Source organism: Triticum urartu, chromosome 1A, assembly GCF_056163025.1.
Source record: "Triticum urartu cultivar PI428250 chromosome 1A, HENAU_Tu73, whole genome shotgun sequence".
NCBI lineage: Eukaryota > Viridiplantae > Streptophyta > Magnoliopsida > Poales > Poaceae > Triticum > Triticum urartu.
Window position 1 is genome coordinate 342,050,540 of NC_141873.1, and position 15,700 is coordinate 342,066,239.

At 49.6% G+C, this 15,700-nt stretch overlaps 2 protein-coding genes and 1 long non-coding RNA gene across 3 annotated transcripts; all 3 read right to left on the reverse strand.

Moving 5' to 3' along the window:
- Nucleotides 1-1,929: 1,929 nt before the first annotated feature.
- LOC125510258 (uncharacterized) lies at nt 1,930-5,705 on the reverse strand. Its single transcript, XM_048675383.2, has 3 exons — nt 4,934-5,705; nt 3,018-3,198; nt 1,930-2,694 (listed from the first exon to the last, which is right to left on the reverse strand). Exons 1-3 carry the CDS (start codon nt 5,396-5,398, stop codon nt 2,150-2,152), a joined length of 1,191 nt encoding a protein of 396 aa, XP_048531340.1. The 5' UTR covers nt 5,399-5,705; the 3' UTR covers nt 1,930-2,149.
- Nucleotides 5,706-7,653: 1,948 nt separating this feature from the next.
- Nucleotides 7,654-8,055, reverse strand: LOC147991145 (uncharacterized). Its single transcript, XM_087538541.1, has one exon. The coding sequence runs from the start codon at nt 8,053-8,055 to the stop codon at nt 7,654-7,656; it is 402 nt and encodes a 133-aa protein (XP_087394667.1).
- Nucleotides 8,056-12,768: 4,713 nt separating this feature from the next.
- On the reverse strand, nt 12,769-14,330 carry LOC147991146 (uncharacterized). The gene is made up of 4 exons (XR_015611741.1): nt 14,041-14,330; nt 13,419-13,956; nt 13,248-13,326; nt 12,769-12,912 (listed from the first exon to the last, which is right to left on the reverse strand). It is a non-coding gene; the product is annotated as an uncharacterized LOC147991146 (long non-coding RNA).
- Between the last annotated feature and the right edge of the window lie 1,370 nt (nt 14,331-15,700).

Consider the following 15,700-nt stretch of genomic DNA (forward strand, 5'->3'; position numbering starts at 1 on the left):
TGACGCTTTTTTGAACTAGTTTTCTAATTTGTACGCTATACAGACAACAAATTTCCTTTGCCATTCAGAGTTGATCCTGGTTGCTAATAAACAGAGCGAAGGATCCACCTTATCGAGACTTTGTACCTACACAAATGTTGATCCAAACAAATTGTTGAAACATACCCGCGGTAATTTTGATGTAAATCACATGGTAATTTACTTGACGTAGTCACAAATTACATGCAAGCACTGAGGTTACTTTCACTCGGGAGAAATTTTTATTGAACATTCGTTTTTTTAATATTTTCGTAAGCAGGCGATGATGAGGATTCGTAAGAAATAATCTTAGATCAAGAAAAACAATGTTCAATCAATTTTGAAAACATGCTTTAGTGTGTACTTGATTTGGAAGGAGTTGAGTAGATTAGGAATGTCCAACGCCCATCCTCTTCTGCATCAATTTTGAAAAGTGGCAAGATCCACCATCTCACAACATAGTTACTATGCGCTATAGTTACCAACATGATTATTTTGTAGTTATCAGGCTAGATGTACTATAGTTATCAACATGGTTATTTTGTAGTTATCGGGCAAGATCTACTATAGTTATCGGGCAATATCTACTATAGTTATCAACATGCTTACTATGCAGTTATCGGGCTAGATGTACTATAGTTATCAACATGGTTAATTTTTGTAGGTATCAGGCTACATATGGTATAATACACCCCTGGTAGCTTATGCGTAAATAGCATGATATTTTACACACCACAGACATGATAACTCATGCGCAAACATCGTGATAACTTTGACAGGGAGAAAAAGTTGAAGACATCACCCGATAGCTTCTACGTAATTAGCATGATAATTTACACAACATAAATCTGATAACTCATGCGCAAATACCGTGATAACTTTGACCGGGGGGAGGAGGTGTTTAAAAACATCACCGACAACTTCCGTCAAATAGCATGGTACAGTATGCACCGTATACGTGATAACTTACGCATAAATACCACAGTAACTTACGGTCCGGGGTGTTGGGAGGGGATGAAGTTGTTTGAAAACATAACCCCTCCTGATAACTTCCATATAAATACCATGATAATATACGCACCGTAAACTTGATAAATCATGTGCAAACACCCGTGATAACTTCGATGGCGGGGAAGGCAATTGTTTGAAAACATAACCTTGATAACTTATGCGTAAATAACATGGTAATATATGGACCGCGGGCATGGTAACTCACGCACAAACACCGCGTTGTCCAAAAAAATAGTTGTTCAAAATGTACCACGGTTACTCATGTGTAAATAGCATGATAATAGACACACATCAGATCTGATAACTTACTTAGCCCGGGCCTGATAACTATTTGCATGAAAAAAGTCTGTCAAAACATATCAACATGAGATCTAGTTTCGAAGGTCTCGTCGTGATAGATACTTTATGTGAAATCGACTTTTTGATTGGACCGACAATTTGAGCTATAAAATATTTTGAAGTTTTGAACAAGAAGAACTAGGATGACATGAAAAATTTCTTCTAATGCATGCACGCATGTGCTTGTGGATAAAAGGTTGGAGAAACTTTTTCATGCCTCGGTAATTTCTGTGTAAACAACATGATAACTTAGGTACCACAGATATGATAAATTGTGTAGAACACGTGGTAACTTCTGACCCCAAAAAAAAGTCGTCAAAACATATCAACATGGGATCTAGTTTCGAAGATCTCGTCGCTACGAATCTTTTACGTGAAAACAGTTTTTTAATCGAAGCGACGGTTTGTGCTATAAAACATTTTAAATTTTCGCATTGGGAAGAATCTTTGATGACACCATCATTTTTGTTTTTTCTGCATATATATGGTTAGCAACTCTAATTAACTGCTAGTGGAGTGGACAAAAATAAGATGAAGATGCATGCACAAGCTAGAACGACGCAGCGGGACGAATGGGAGGATCAATCGAAGGTCGTCCGGATCTGTTCCTAACCACCAGTTAGCACAGTCCATAAGACAAATGAAGTGCCTGTTTTCAAGGCCAGACGTTCGAGATGCCCTAACCCCCGAGCTAACATCTGAACATGTCTGTGTACCTACATAGTGTTTTGTTTTATTCGACATGGTATACTTACATACTGTAGTTGCGACACCTAGTAACCTACAGAAGCAGATCCGTGACCAGGCCGGCCACCAGCTCGTCGATGAGCAAGCCAGCCACCACCACGCCGATCTGACGCTCCTCTTCCACCTCTCCGAGCCGTGCTGACCACCGTCGGCTCCGGTCCATCTCCGCAACAAGGCGCTCCCGGCCGCACAACACCTCCTTGAGACCCCACCGAGCCCCAGTGCCTTCGATCCAGTCCTCGGCCAGCCTCGCCGCGGCTTCGAAGTTTTTCAGCGTGCCGTTCTTTCGCGTCTCGGCGAAGAAGTCGAGTAGGAGCCGCTCGGAGGCGCAGACCGCCGACACGGTGCCAACCAGGAGGTTGTGCTCGTCGGGGTCTTGGCATACGCCGACGCTCCGGCGACCCTCGGGACATGACAGCGCCGTTGCTGCGCAGAAATACTCCGGCTGCTGTACCGGGACGCTGCCGAGGCCGTCGGAGTCCGAGGCGGCGGCGAAGGTTTCGTCGAGGTCGACGGCTCCGACCTCCCCGACGCTCCCGAACCGTCGTCTGATCTTGTAGTGCATCTGTATATTTCTCCCTGCACAACGACAAAGGAATAGTAAGAGTTAGAACTAAGGAGTGACACTCAATGTCCTTGGTTCCATCAACGATAACCGTAAGCGCCAACCCATGGTCAAGCGAACCGGAAACAGTTCCAAGCCTTTTCCCCGACCGTCACCGGCCGTGTGGCCCCGTGCAGGATCTCTACTCGATCCGGGCATTTTGCTTTCTCCGGCACGATGGCCGCATGAGCAGTAGCGGTAGACTAGCCGCGAAGCGCGGCTTTTCTGGAACGCCCGTAACGTGTCGGATCCCGCATTTAGAAATCCATTTTTGTTGGGCATTTACAACAAATCTTACTCTGGTGAAGCTGCGCAAGGCTGTCGCTGAAGGAGGTCGAGCACGCGGCAGCGCCGCCGACCCTCCCTTCCTCCTCTTCCACGGCGTCGTCCTCGTAGTCGTCGTCGAACGGGAAGTCCATGACCGCCACTGGGCTGAGCTGCTCCTTGTCGTCCGCCTCCTTGGATCCGCTGTCCATCGCCTGCAACATCGCACTCCAGTTAGCATGCGTAACCACCGTCGATTAAAGTTGTCGCGCGCGCCCACGGCGAAGGCCGCGGCCGACGTCGGCGCAGGCCACAGGAGGGCCGGTTTACGGCTCACGGGAGCAGCCGGCTCCGGCTAGCCCGGCCGTTCTGCGCCGGTGGCGATCTTGACCCTTTCCCAACAGACAAACGCAGATGAAACAAACCAATTACTAGTAGTAGTAATCTACGTACTACACGCAGAGCAGAGAAAAGTCTCGTCGACCATAAACTAGCAGAGCAGATGCAGAACGCGCGGCGCCTTGCCGATAAACCACTATAGTAGTAGTATATTTAATTTGGCCATTGAAGCACGCATGGGAGTACTTGCTTGCATGTGGGCAGTGGCACATGCGGCGGTTGCGCACGAGGACATGGGCGGGGGTACGAGTAGTACGTGGTTGGTAGAGACGCATACACACGCGTGCGTGCAGCTAAATAATGCATCGCGGATAGGGCAGTGGGTGCGTGCCATCACTCGGTCGGTCGGAGCCGAAAGGCCCGATGGAGGCTACGGCGGCTAGCCACCTTGCTCGACGGAAGCGACAACACTGGGCTCGATCAATCGCTTCCCGACAAGCCGCACTAACTAGGCGCCTCGCCTCGGCCTAAACACATTTATGCTCGATCGGCGGCAACCACTGCCTCCCGGTGACCACCGGAGCTACCCCCATGTAGCCACGCACTGCACTGCACTGCAGCACGTCCTGCATGCAGCGGGAGTGAACAGGAACAACAGGCCGGAGCCGGACAGAGAGCTCTAGACACAGGCCTGTAGCAATTTGTACGTGCCGTTTCATGCAATTTTCACCAAGCTAGCGTAGCGGCAGTACGTTCAAATCCTTTTCCCGGAACCAACCTAATGGTAGTACTTATGGCCGAGGCTGATGCGGATTTCAGAGGCTATACTACTCGCTGAAAGAAACCTAACCGGTGAAAGATGTTTTGTCTTGAGAAAGGGACGCTGCCACCAGTACCACACCGGTTTTGCTACCAAAAGCTAGGCAATCGCAACTCCAAGGCACGCACAAATCTCATCGCAGCGACCATTTGCAAAGCAGTGCGTACATAGTTTTACTCGTCAAATGTACTACGTACTTACGGTAATAATGACAAATAAAGAAGTGTAGTACTACGTTATGTACCACGATCCGCTTCTAAACTAAAGAATGCAGTCTGTGAAATGTCAAACATCCGAGGCCGTAAATCTAGGTGGCTAGGGTATAACAGTGGACTACTACTAGTACTACGTCAATTCCTTTCCGTCGACGAGTATCGTCACGGTCGGGTCGGAGAAGCTACACGACTTTACTCTACGTACGTAGTAGTACTCTGTACAAATAGTGCGGTAGCACTGCCCAGGACCACGTACCGCTGCTGCCTACGGTATCAATGTCGTACCCTCGTAGCTTCCATTGGATGCTCGTACACATGCATGCACGAATCCAAGCGTAGCAATTAATGGCGGATACGGCCAACGTGCCTGCCTTGGTTCGCCAAATGAATTACTCCACTACGTGTACGTGGGGCTCCCGTTTCATGGCAATCCAGAGCTTACGGAGTACTCCTACGTGAATAATGCAACGGACCAAATTAAAGCCGGTGGGGCGACGAGGCCGGCGCTCCTAACTGAATTAACGACCGCCATTAATCCTAGTTACTGCAAGAAAATGAAGGTGATTAGGACGGTACCTCCTCCTTATCTTCTTCTCTCGTGCAGGCGGTGCTGGTGGCGGCGCCGGCGTGCAGGCTCTCCGTCGAGCTTGCAGAGAAGTCCGACTCGGATTTCCTCTCGGTCGACGACCCCGACTCCGACGACTCCGAGTCGGAGCTGCTGCTGCTGCTGACGGCGGGCACCGGTGCCGCCTTCTCCTCCTCCTCCTCCTCCCGGCGCCGCCAGCTGAAGCCGTCCCTGAGCCGGCGCGAGAGGGTCCTGATCGAGAGCAAGGGGTGGCGCAGGGAGGGCGATCGCCCGAGCCCACGAGGCGCCTCGGCCGGCTCGTGGAGGGCGTTGTGGCGCGCCCGCAGCGGCGCCGCTGCCGGGACGCAGAGGTGGCGCGGGTAGCAGCGGAAGCCGGCGGCGCTGCACGAGTCGCAGTCCAGCTCCAGGAGATCCTTGAGCCTCAGCGGCCTACCCTCGACGCCGGCCACCGCCATTGCCGCGCCACTCGCTCCTCTCCGCGAGCTGACCACCGAGCAGAGTGAAGCGAGAGCAGAGCACAAAAGGCCACTGAGCTAGCTAGCTGGCCGTGTGTCCACTGTGCTCAGCCAGCGGCTGTTAAGTACCCCGCTGATCCGTACTTGCCTGGCCCCGTGCGCGCGCCCGGCTTGCGCGGTAGCTTCGGGCGTTCGTGCAGGCTGTGCACGAAAAGGAAAACGCTTGTTTTTATGCGGGGGTTGCGATGCGAGAGCAGGTGGGCGAGGAGGCGATGGAGAAGAGAAGACGGAACTGCGTGCAGCCGCTCGTGGGCGTGGGTTTAAGTAGAAGACGCACGGCGCGGGTCGGGTTCAGGTCAGAGACCGCTGTGGAGGCTTTGGTTACATGGCTCCAAGGGAAACTGACGTGCATTGGTGATTGTACTAATCACACTCGCACACCCACCAGGGACGGCTACGAGGCTAGTAGGAATTATGGCTTTGGTCCATGGCTAGCTAGCTACATGGGCGTACGTTGGTACGTGAAGCTGAGCGATCTGTGGCCGATCATCCACTTCTATAATTGGGGGTGGCTGCCCCGTGTCTTGTACTCGACGGCAACGTCTATAATGGATTTGGTAGCGGTGCTCGCGCTAAATGTGTGTAGCCAACAGAGCCCAACGAGTTCATGCACGGTTGATACATTCAGTCGTCCTGAGTTCGTTCGCAGGCTGAGGATTCCGGATCAGCGGTGATTTCAGCCCCGAAAAGCCGGCGACGTCTAAGGTTCTACGTGCAGAAATATCACTAGGCATGAGCGCAGAAGAGAGAAGAAAAACAGTATAGGCATTTGTCTGTTAGCCTGCCAGAGCCGGTCGATAGGTGTGTCTGTCATCTTAATGATGATAGTAGCTCGGCGTTTTTACGGCCGAGACCAGCAGGGAAGCTTCGGCGCGGTTTCCACGGCCGCTCTGGCGAATCGAATCACCGTCGATGGGCTCTCGAATCTCGATACCTCCCCAGTCAGTCCCCAGACAGGCCTCTTGTACGGGGTCAAGTAGGGTTGACCTGTACGCGTGGAGGATGGAATATATACTGCCTCGACTCTTTTAGTATAGCGAGATTCGCGCTCCAGCTGTGGTGCTCTTGGCCGGCCTGCTCGACGCTGCCAGTGCCACGGGGACGGGGGGACAGCGCTCCACGCCTGTCTCCTCCGTGGTTTCCTCCGACTGGGCAACATCTCCGGCCGTCACAATCTTTACCCGACGAAGGCGAGTTCACGGCCCTAAGGCCAACTCCACCGCGCGATCCTAAATGAACATCTGGATTAGCCGAATTTTGTTTTTTTGAAGCGTCGATGGTTTCGGCCGTGTCCGGCTTTGTCAGATGAGTCGTGCGTGCGCCCACCGCGTGGCCGCACCCTAAATCGTGTCCGGATGGACGTGAATAAAAATAAAAATAAAAACTAGAATGAAATAACTAAAAAAGTAAATAAACGCATTTAAAAAAACATAAAACATATATAGGGGTCGGCCATAAAACGGCCCGGTTTCCACAGCCACTTAAAAGGCCCAATTTCATAATTAACATATAAAAACAAAATAAAAAAAATGCCTCACGCGCACTCCTGCCGCGCCCGTCGGTGCCGTGGCCGTCGTCGTCTTCACTGGCCGCCGGTGTCGTCGTCATCGCTGACGAGGTCGACGTAGGCCGGCGGCGTCCACAGATGGGCCAGGAGTGCGTCTTAGACGGGGGCGGGCTGGACAGCCGGAGGTGCCTGCACCACCTCCTCCCGTGGCGACGCCTCCCGCTCCGGTGACCGCGGCGGAGTGGGGCACCAGTTCACGCCCACGCCCGCGGCCATCTCCGGAGCAGTGCAGGACCTGCCCCACCCCTGGCCCAGCAGCTGCTGGAACGCGGCCGGCGGGTCCTCCTCCATGGCCTCCTCCGTGACGGCCGCCATCTGCAGCTCCGGAAAGGCGACGTCCCCGGCGGCAGAGAGGGCCATGGTCTCCTCCAGGCCGTCCCACTGCCGCTCGTCGTGCGTGTTCATGGAGTCGTCCATGACAAGCTACAGGAGACAGGCCTCCTCCTCCGCTGTCATGCGAGGAGGGGGAGGTGGCGACGAAGACGGGGAAGGGGACGGCGTGGGCGTGACGCCGCGCACCCGTCTACGCCTGCGCTCCTGGGGAGCAGGCACTGCGCGCTCCTGTCGTGGCCGCCGCGGCCCCGTCGAGGTGCCGACGAAGAACGACGCGCGCCTGGTGTCGTGCTCGTCACGAAATCAGGTGTCCCAGAGCCCAGTCGGGGGCGTACCTGGGGTCGTAGAAGAGGTCGCCGGGGAGGAGGCGGCGGCGGCGCTCGATCTCCTTGTCGCGCGCACGGCCGCTCGTCGGGACCGGCGGGATCGGGACCCGGTCGGCGGAGAGATGCCAGTTATTGAGGAGATGGACGTCGCTCCAGGGGAGCGGCGTCCTCGTCTCCCAATAACGGCGGCACACCGACGCGCGGATGTAATGTCCGTCGCGCTCGCCGGCGGACGTGGGCGCGATGGAGAAGGCGGGCGGCGCGGGGGCCCGGCGTGGTGGCGATGGCGACGCAGGCTCGTGGCGGCGTCCCGACGAGGAACCAGCCTCGCGGCCGTGCTTGCCTTTGCAGCCGTAGTTCCAGAGGCCCATGGCTGCGGGCGGCCGGCCGGCGAGATGTTGGCTAGGGTTTCGGACTGGGGTTGTCGGGTTTCGAGGAGGCCGCGGGATGGCGCGGGGCAGCGTAGACGACGCCCCGTCCATGCTTCCCACTTAAAGAAGGACGGCGACCGTTCGACGTGCGGATGATAGGTGGGGCCGCCCGCTCGTGTGCATTGATGTTGGCGGGCGGGAGGTAGGTGGTCGCCCCGCCACGCGGCCAGACACGGACGAGCGGCGCGTCCGTTTGGTGTCCGCGGCGACCCAAATCCGACGTAAAGATGCGCTTGAAATGGGTCGGCCCGGACACAAAACGGATAAGATAAGTCTGAGCCGTTCCGCGCTGGGCCATCTTTTTTGTCCGTTTTATTCTAAACGGATGAGGCTGGACAGGATAGAATTGTGCGATGGAGTTGGCCTAACCGGGAGTATGCCTACTCTAGATGCCAGCCGTTTCAGTTTCGGAAACTCGAACCGGATCGGCGGGCACCGAACGATCGATCAGTGAGCCCGTGCTTTGGCTCGCATGAGCATGGGCAACAGCGCCGGCGCAGAGCCATGCATGCCTGCCTGCCTGCGTGTCGCCACTACCCCTTGCCTGCTCCACGACAGACGCACGGCTCGGCGATGTGACTGTACGGCAGCAGTACAAGTGACCTTGCAGGCAGTACGGGAAATTTTCATTTCAACGGCTTTTGGGAGCTTAACTAGCCGTCCGTCCGTGCGATCTGTGAAACAGTGGTACCTGTAATATTGCGAGATCAGCGTCGTGACTGCGTACAGCTGTAGCAAGTTAAATTACATGTGCGGGTGTGCGGGTGTGCTCAGTGTATATTCAGCTTCGCCGCGGCTTCGGGTGGTTTTGGACAGGGCGACGAGGCCCTTGGATCGATGTCATCTAGTGCAGCTGTAAGTCACCGCGTTGGTAATAGAATCTGGAGTAGGCATAGGTATGCTCTTCTTCCTGGGGCTCTTGTTTAGATTAGCGTTGTACCCTGCCCACGATGATGCGGTGATTACAATAACGTTGATTTGGTGAAAGATGCCTCTTCTTCTCCCACTCAACTTGGTTGGGCAACGCATGGTCAAAATCTCGAAGCGAAAAAACGGATTTAGGGTCAGTTTGGTTGCCTTCCTCGTGATTTCGTGCCTGGCCACAAGTGTGCCTGAAACCTGCCCGAGACATGTTTGGATAATGTCCTGAGCGATTTGACACAATGCCTAGCCTAAAAAAGTTGTCGTGGTCATTAGCCTGGGCAAATACAGGCACCATCATTAGCTTGGTGCCAGGCGAACGATTCCGAATGTCTGGTGCGTGCCTGGTTACATATTAGTGTTAAAATATTCTGCCGGTACAATGGACTCCACAACCGTATATACTTTTGACCCTATAAAATATTCCCTAATGCTTTTTCAGGCCAGGGTATCATCCAAACGTCCTCCTCTCAGGCCAGCCTGCCCAGGCATAGAACACATATGCTCTCAGGTCTGTTTCAGGCACTGACTTTTTTCAGGCACGGTGGCCAGGACACAAACCAAACAAGCTCTTACTTCCGGCCACTGGAACTTTTTATTTCTACCCAAGCTTAAGTTCATCATTTTTACTTGTATCTGTAATAACTGTCCATGCGTCGCAAGGGGATATGAATATGGAAGCGTTGAACTCATCTAGCCGAGACATAACTATGTCTCATTCACCTCACATCGTCAATGTGTTGATCGTGTATTTGTACCGCATTTTGTCTCTTCTTTTGTTTTGTCTGTTTCCTTTTCTTTTTGTGCATTATTATAGTGTATGATAAAATCGGATCAGCTTATCTCCAAGAGATCCTAAATAGCGCTTCATGCGCCCCCAAGCACACTGGCGCACACGCGACACCAGGTAACAACATGGCCCAACACTGCAGTGCTTGCACAAGCTCACTCACTCGCCTGCTTTTTTTCATTCTTTCTTTTTTTTCCTTGGTTTCCTCTTATGCTGATGTACTACTGTCCAAAAAAAATAGGCTGCCGGTTTTTCAATAAAGAAATATTCACATATTATTAAAAATTACAAATTCAAGAAATTTTTACAAAACTGATTTTTTTATAGATTTGAAAAAAATGTTCACAGATTTAAAAAAAATCCTGAATTTTAGTACAGTTGAAATTATTGTTTTTTTCATTAAATTTAGAAAAGATCAAGAATTTTATTTTTCCCCCAATTTGAAAAGAAAAGATGACAAATTTGAAAAAAGTTAAAAAGGTTGAAAAATTTCACGAATTTGAAAAAAGTTCATGAATTTAGCAAAAATATGATGAATTTGAAAAAATCACAAATTTATAAAAAGTTCATGATTTTTTTAAAAATGTGCACAAATTTTAGAAAAAGGTTCATGAGTTTGAAAAAATCACATATTTTAAAAAATAATTCATGAAATTTGAAAAATATCACAACATTGAGACCCAAAAGTTCACATATTTGAGTTAAGAAGTTCACGAATTTGAAAAAAGTTTGCAAATTTAAGAAATATTGTTCACGAATTTCAAAAGAGAAAATTCATGAAATTTACAATTGAAAAAGGAAAAGTAAAATAAAAAGCCCGGCCTAAAACCATAGAGAAAAAAAGAAAAACAGCGAGAAAGAGAAACCAAAAGAACAAAACTATTGCTACTATGCTAAATGGGCCGGCCCATTCTGATCGGGGAGCGGGGTGCGCCGCTTACTGAATACACTCTATTTGATCTCCCTGCACGTACGTTATGTCTTGTAGGCTTGTCCTATGGTTGGATGTTTAGAAGAACAGCGATATCTCCAGTCTACCAGGGTTCAAGTTCTAGACTTGACATTGACGCCCGCATTATTCCTTGATTTATTTCAGGCTTCCGACGATGTTTGTTTAATGGGAGGAAATATTCCCGTCGACTAAGAGGCGTGTGTGACAACTATGTAAAATTTCAAAATGGTAGGCGGGCTCATTCTCTTAAAGATGCTCATAGGGATAGGATATGCGTGTATTATTAGAGTGTGTGTATACTCGTGTATGTGAGTAATTTTGATTATACAATGTTAAAAAAAGACTTGTCCTGACTTGGCCCCGCTGGAACGGATAGGATTGGGTCGGCTCCAGTACCCCACCGTACAAGCAAAAACCAGGGCATAATGACCCTCCCGTTTCTTTCCTTTTCCAATTTTTTATTTAATTTATTTCTTTTTGGAAAACTAAAGTAGAAAACGATAAAAAAATGAACATAAAATGCAAGGCGACCCAGTTGCAGTCTTGTTGTACCCCTTCAAGTTGCACTGCCTGAGTGGTAGCTGGTGCGGTGCTAGATAGATGAGCACCCTTTCAGCTGGTTGTGTTCTAATTGATAGCACATATGCATATATAGCTTAGAATTTTTTGAATGAATGACAACCAAGTTTTAGAGCTGAAAGTATAAACCAAGGGAAGTAGTAGTGCTGCTTACAAGATGCATTCCACATACTGTGGCTTGTCCAAAAGGGTATCAAGATTGACAAATAAACATGCAATCTTAGCACTGTATCTAGCACATCTCATGTCATTGTACTGCAGCCACGAGGACCTGCCACTATAGAGCAACTGCTCATCTGCCCATCATCGAGGTTCTCCAGGCCGTGCTCGTTTTGCTCGCCATCGTAGTAGTCCTCGATGCAGTCCACATCCCTCTCACGGGCATCGCAGAAGTAGTGACCATTGCCGTAGAGGATAAACTGGAGCAAGTGTGCGCTGGGGAATTCTAGTTCGCCATAGTGCAAACCAATCGTTGCGCCTGACACCGAGGCCGGCATGGTTGTGGCGCAACGTCTTGAGCAGGCAGAGTTTGTGTGCCGCGCTCCCCTTGCGTGCCCAGAGCACCACCAGCCGCAGCAGCCGCAACATCGATCAACAGCCGAAATAGTATGTCAGAAGGAAGGTAGCGTTGACATTGTTCAGATAATGCACACAAAACTAACTCAATTATGGAGCAGTAAACACACCAATAGCAGCGTAATTTGGCGGTTTATGATCTACCAAGTATAGAAAAAATATATTTCAATACTATAAGCATGCATTCATTCGAAAAAAAAGATTATTTGGAACTAAAAGGAACAGAAAGGTGGGCATGCTTCTAGTCCGTCGGTTAGCAATCTGAACAATCATGAAAATGAGGAGATGTGGAGAGGTGAATGAACTAAACTCTACTTGATGCACTGTAAAAAAAGCATCTAAGCAAAAAGGCACTTGTAGAGACACAGAAAACAGCCTACAGAAGAATTACAACAGAGAAACATAAAACTTATGCTGATTCAGTAATTAAAAAATTTGGCGGACCATGGTAATAATTCAAGAAACTATACTACTTCCATCGTCTGCTTGTCCTATGATAAATTAATAGATTTGTAGAACATGAAGGTACATCCAGGTATAAGCTGATGGCCGGATGGATTAAAAAATCCTCAGTGAAACATTTAAGTGTCCGAACAATGGAGGTAACAAACCTAACGGAACTATAAGTGATAATTCTTCAGTTGTCTACGGCACCACATATTTATTTTAAGAAGGGCACTGTCCACCAAATTAACAACACACCTCATTCTTTGTATATGCGTTAGCATCACATACCTTCTTGAGCATCACACATCTTGGGTTGGCATAGCTAGAGAAATCCTCTTCTCCTGAACATCGCCGAAATCTCTCTCAACTTCTCTCCTCTAATCTCCCTGATTCATCCCGGTAGCATCAGTTAGCCCAACACTTCCTTTCCTACCTCTCTCTTCTTCACACAGCCACCCCAACCATAGTTGCTCGACCTGCCACCCAGCGTCTCCCTTCACCTGTACCTAGGGCTCCTCTGCATCTCGCCACCCTACCCAAACAACATTTCAAAAAATGTTGTTTGGGTTAGAAAAATGTAATGATATGGCAAAAATGATTCAATAATGATTGTAAGCAGTGCCTTATATCCTCATTGGATAAGATAAGCATTACAGTACTATATACCATTCTTATTAAACATTGCAGGAGAGAGAGCCCAAATAACGTAATCTGTATTAAACATATATAGGTACAAAATTGATCTCTGCAAATATCATATCATATCATTTTCAAGAAAAAAAACAGAGGTGATTTTAAAGAGAATTTACCTTAAGGTTGATTAATGAAAACACGACAAGAGAAGAGCTAAAGATTAATTTAATTAACCTCTATGTCAGCTCCAAGCAATCATGTTATATGGGTTAGCCCGTTTGTCGCACCGATACCTGAAGTTCTCATAGGAAGTCTGCAAAGGTGAAAGATTGGATGATTACGAAGTTGCAATGGTTTGAACATTAAGAGTTTTAAAACAAGAGAAAAGGAGGAAAGGGAAGTCACCTGATTGTTGCTCTTTAGGTAGAAATGAAAGACAAAAAGACCATGGTGCACTAATGTGAAAACAAATACTGATGTAAATGAGCAAGGCTCGAAAGTGGCTTGCTGACATATCTGAAGTTTGAACACAAAGATGATGCAACATATATCATAATTATATGTAACCGAAAATCAGAAATTCGGTAGTATCTGAAACTAAATTTAAAATAATATCAACCAAACCAGTTCATCAAGGTTCGATACATATATACAATCATAGACTCAATACTTATGTTATGACACAGTTATTTTGAAATTTACTTATAATAAAACTGAAAAGCATATTAATTGCTGCTGCTACATGATTCCCCTTTGAACTGGAACAGGGGCCTATTATTCGAAAATAAATCAACAGTCTAAATAAGGGAAGCCATCGAGTATTAAGAGGTACTCACCATACCATAGTTTACTTATTATAAAGCTGAACATCGATTAAGTGAAGAGAAAGACTAAACAGATGATTCACGAACAATGACAAACTACCTGCTCACTTAATAGCAACCTGTGAAAAAAAGCACATGTCAGCACAAAGAGGAGCATCAGCACATCCTAAGCAAAAATTAACATCCAGCGCAATCAAAATCACCTCCATGGCAGCCATCAGGAGACGGAGCAAAGAGGAAGATGAACTAAGAGTGACCTCCATCCTTGGCTGCCTCCCAGACGACGACGTCGGTTCCTGCTCCCTGCAATGCGCAGAATTCAGCAAGACGCCGAAAGCAATCAACAGACGGCTAAAATCACATTTTACCTGATTCCAACATACATAAAAAAACGTACAATTTCTTTTAGCAATTCATCAAACGATTGGTGTGCACAACCACAACTGGACACATAGAATCTCTGAAGATGTTAAGACAGTCAGCTTCTGCCACCTGAGAGGGATTTCACCGCCCCGAGCTCGAGATTACGTGAGAGAGGGAGGTAGGCAGTGGGGAGTGGGGTAGAGGTGCAGATTAAAACATGAAGGAAAGAAAGTGGAGACGATGGCCCATATATACGGCTTGCCGTCGCCGGAATCATGGCCGGACGCCGCATGGTCCCCATAGCCCCCGCCGGGGCACCCAACGTCGTGGTGGCTATCCGAGCCTGGGACTCCATATTGGCGTTGTCGCACGCGCGGACGGGAGGGCTGGCCCCACGAGACAGAGATGCGCCACCGCTGCTCTTCCTTTTCTTGCCGCTCCCATCACCGTCACGCGCTGCAACCTGCAAGAGCCTTGTTTGTCCCGCGGCGCCTCCCCCGTGTGTGCTGAGACAGGGCCGGGAAGGAATGGGAAGGGGTTGAGGGATCAGACTCACCTCAGATCCTGGTATCCATCCCTGTGGCGGCGCCTGTAGCAGATCACAAATCGAAACCGTCGCCGCCGCCTTCTCCTCCCACCCAATCTTCCCTCGAGAAGTCGAGATACATGGCTGGTGGCGTGCTTGCAGCCGTGTCCCCTCCTGCTTCTCCTACGCCCCACCTTCTCCTTCTCTTGCGCCCTACCTTCCTAGCCGCTGACCGCTGCTCTGCTGCCTCCTCCCGATGGCCAGGAATGGGAACGACCAGAGGTTGCGTGTTGAGGTTGCGTGTTTTGGAAGAGAAAGGGGGAAAGGTTGGGGGCTCGAGGCGACTTCCTGTCTCTGTCTCTCCCTTTCTTCTCGATAAAGCAAATGAGAAGTGCCGACCGTCGCTTCAATTGGCTATCGCAAACAGTCACGCCCTACCGACGTGGACACCGCGAGGCTCTGCCCTTGATGCACACCTTATTGTTTTGAATTATAGGTGTATTTTGTGTCGTTGCAGTATAACAATAGTCATGCAACTGGCTGACATCTCTCCACCCGTTGTAGTCACATGTGTACCCCTATAATTGCAATCTGGTTATAACACTTTGTCGGGGGATGAATCCAGGCAGGCAACGGAATCCAGATCCTTTTCAAAAACAACGGGGCCTGCATCGCCCCTCAATCCGGCCCAACCTCGGCCGAGTCGCTCGACTCGGCCAGGTCGCTCGACACGGCCAAGCAGGCCGACCCGGGCAGACTCCTCGACTCGGCCCCAACAACCAAGATCAAGACTTCTCCAGCAAGCCAACACTGCCCTTGGCGTGTTCTTCAAACCCGGCCAAGGGTCAGCGGCTGTCCCATCCTAGCCGTATGATGAGGCGAGTCTCCGCCAGCTAATGATCAAAGCAACAGTACCCCGCCCATGCTTCTGGTCAGCCGGATGAGGCAACAGTGCCCTTCGCCTACCCGCTGAC

Bases quoted from the DNA above. Each gene is read 5' to 3' on its own strand.
- LOC125510258 (XM_048675383.2), bottom strand. From the start codon at position 5,398: ATGGCGGTGGCCGGCGTCGAGGGTAGGCCGCTGAGGCTCAAGGATCTC. The intron at 3,199-4,933 runs GTACCGTCCTAA...GCGATGTTGCAG, and splicing joins GAGAAGAAGATAAGGAGGAG to GCGATGGACAGCGGATCCAA. The intron at 2,695-3,017 runs GTAAGATTTGTT...GTCGTTGTGCAG, and splicing joins CCTTGCGCAGCTTCACCAGA to GGAGAAATATACAGATGCAC.
- LOC147991145 (XM_087538541.1), bottom strand. From the start codon at position 8,055: ATGGGCCTCTGGAACTACGGCTGCAAAGGCAAGCACGGCCGCGAGGCT.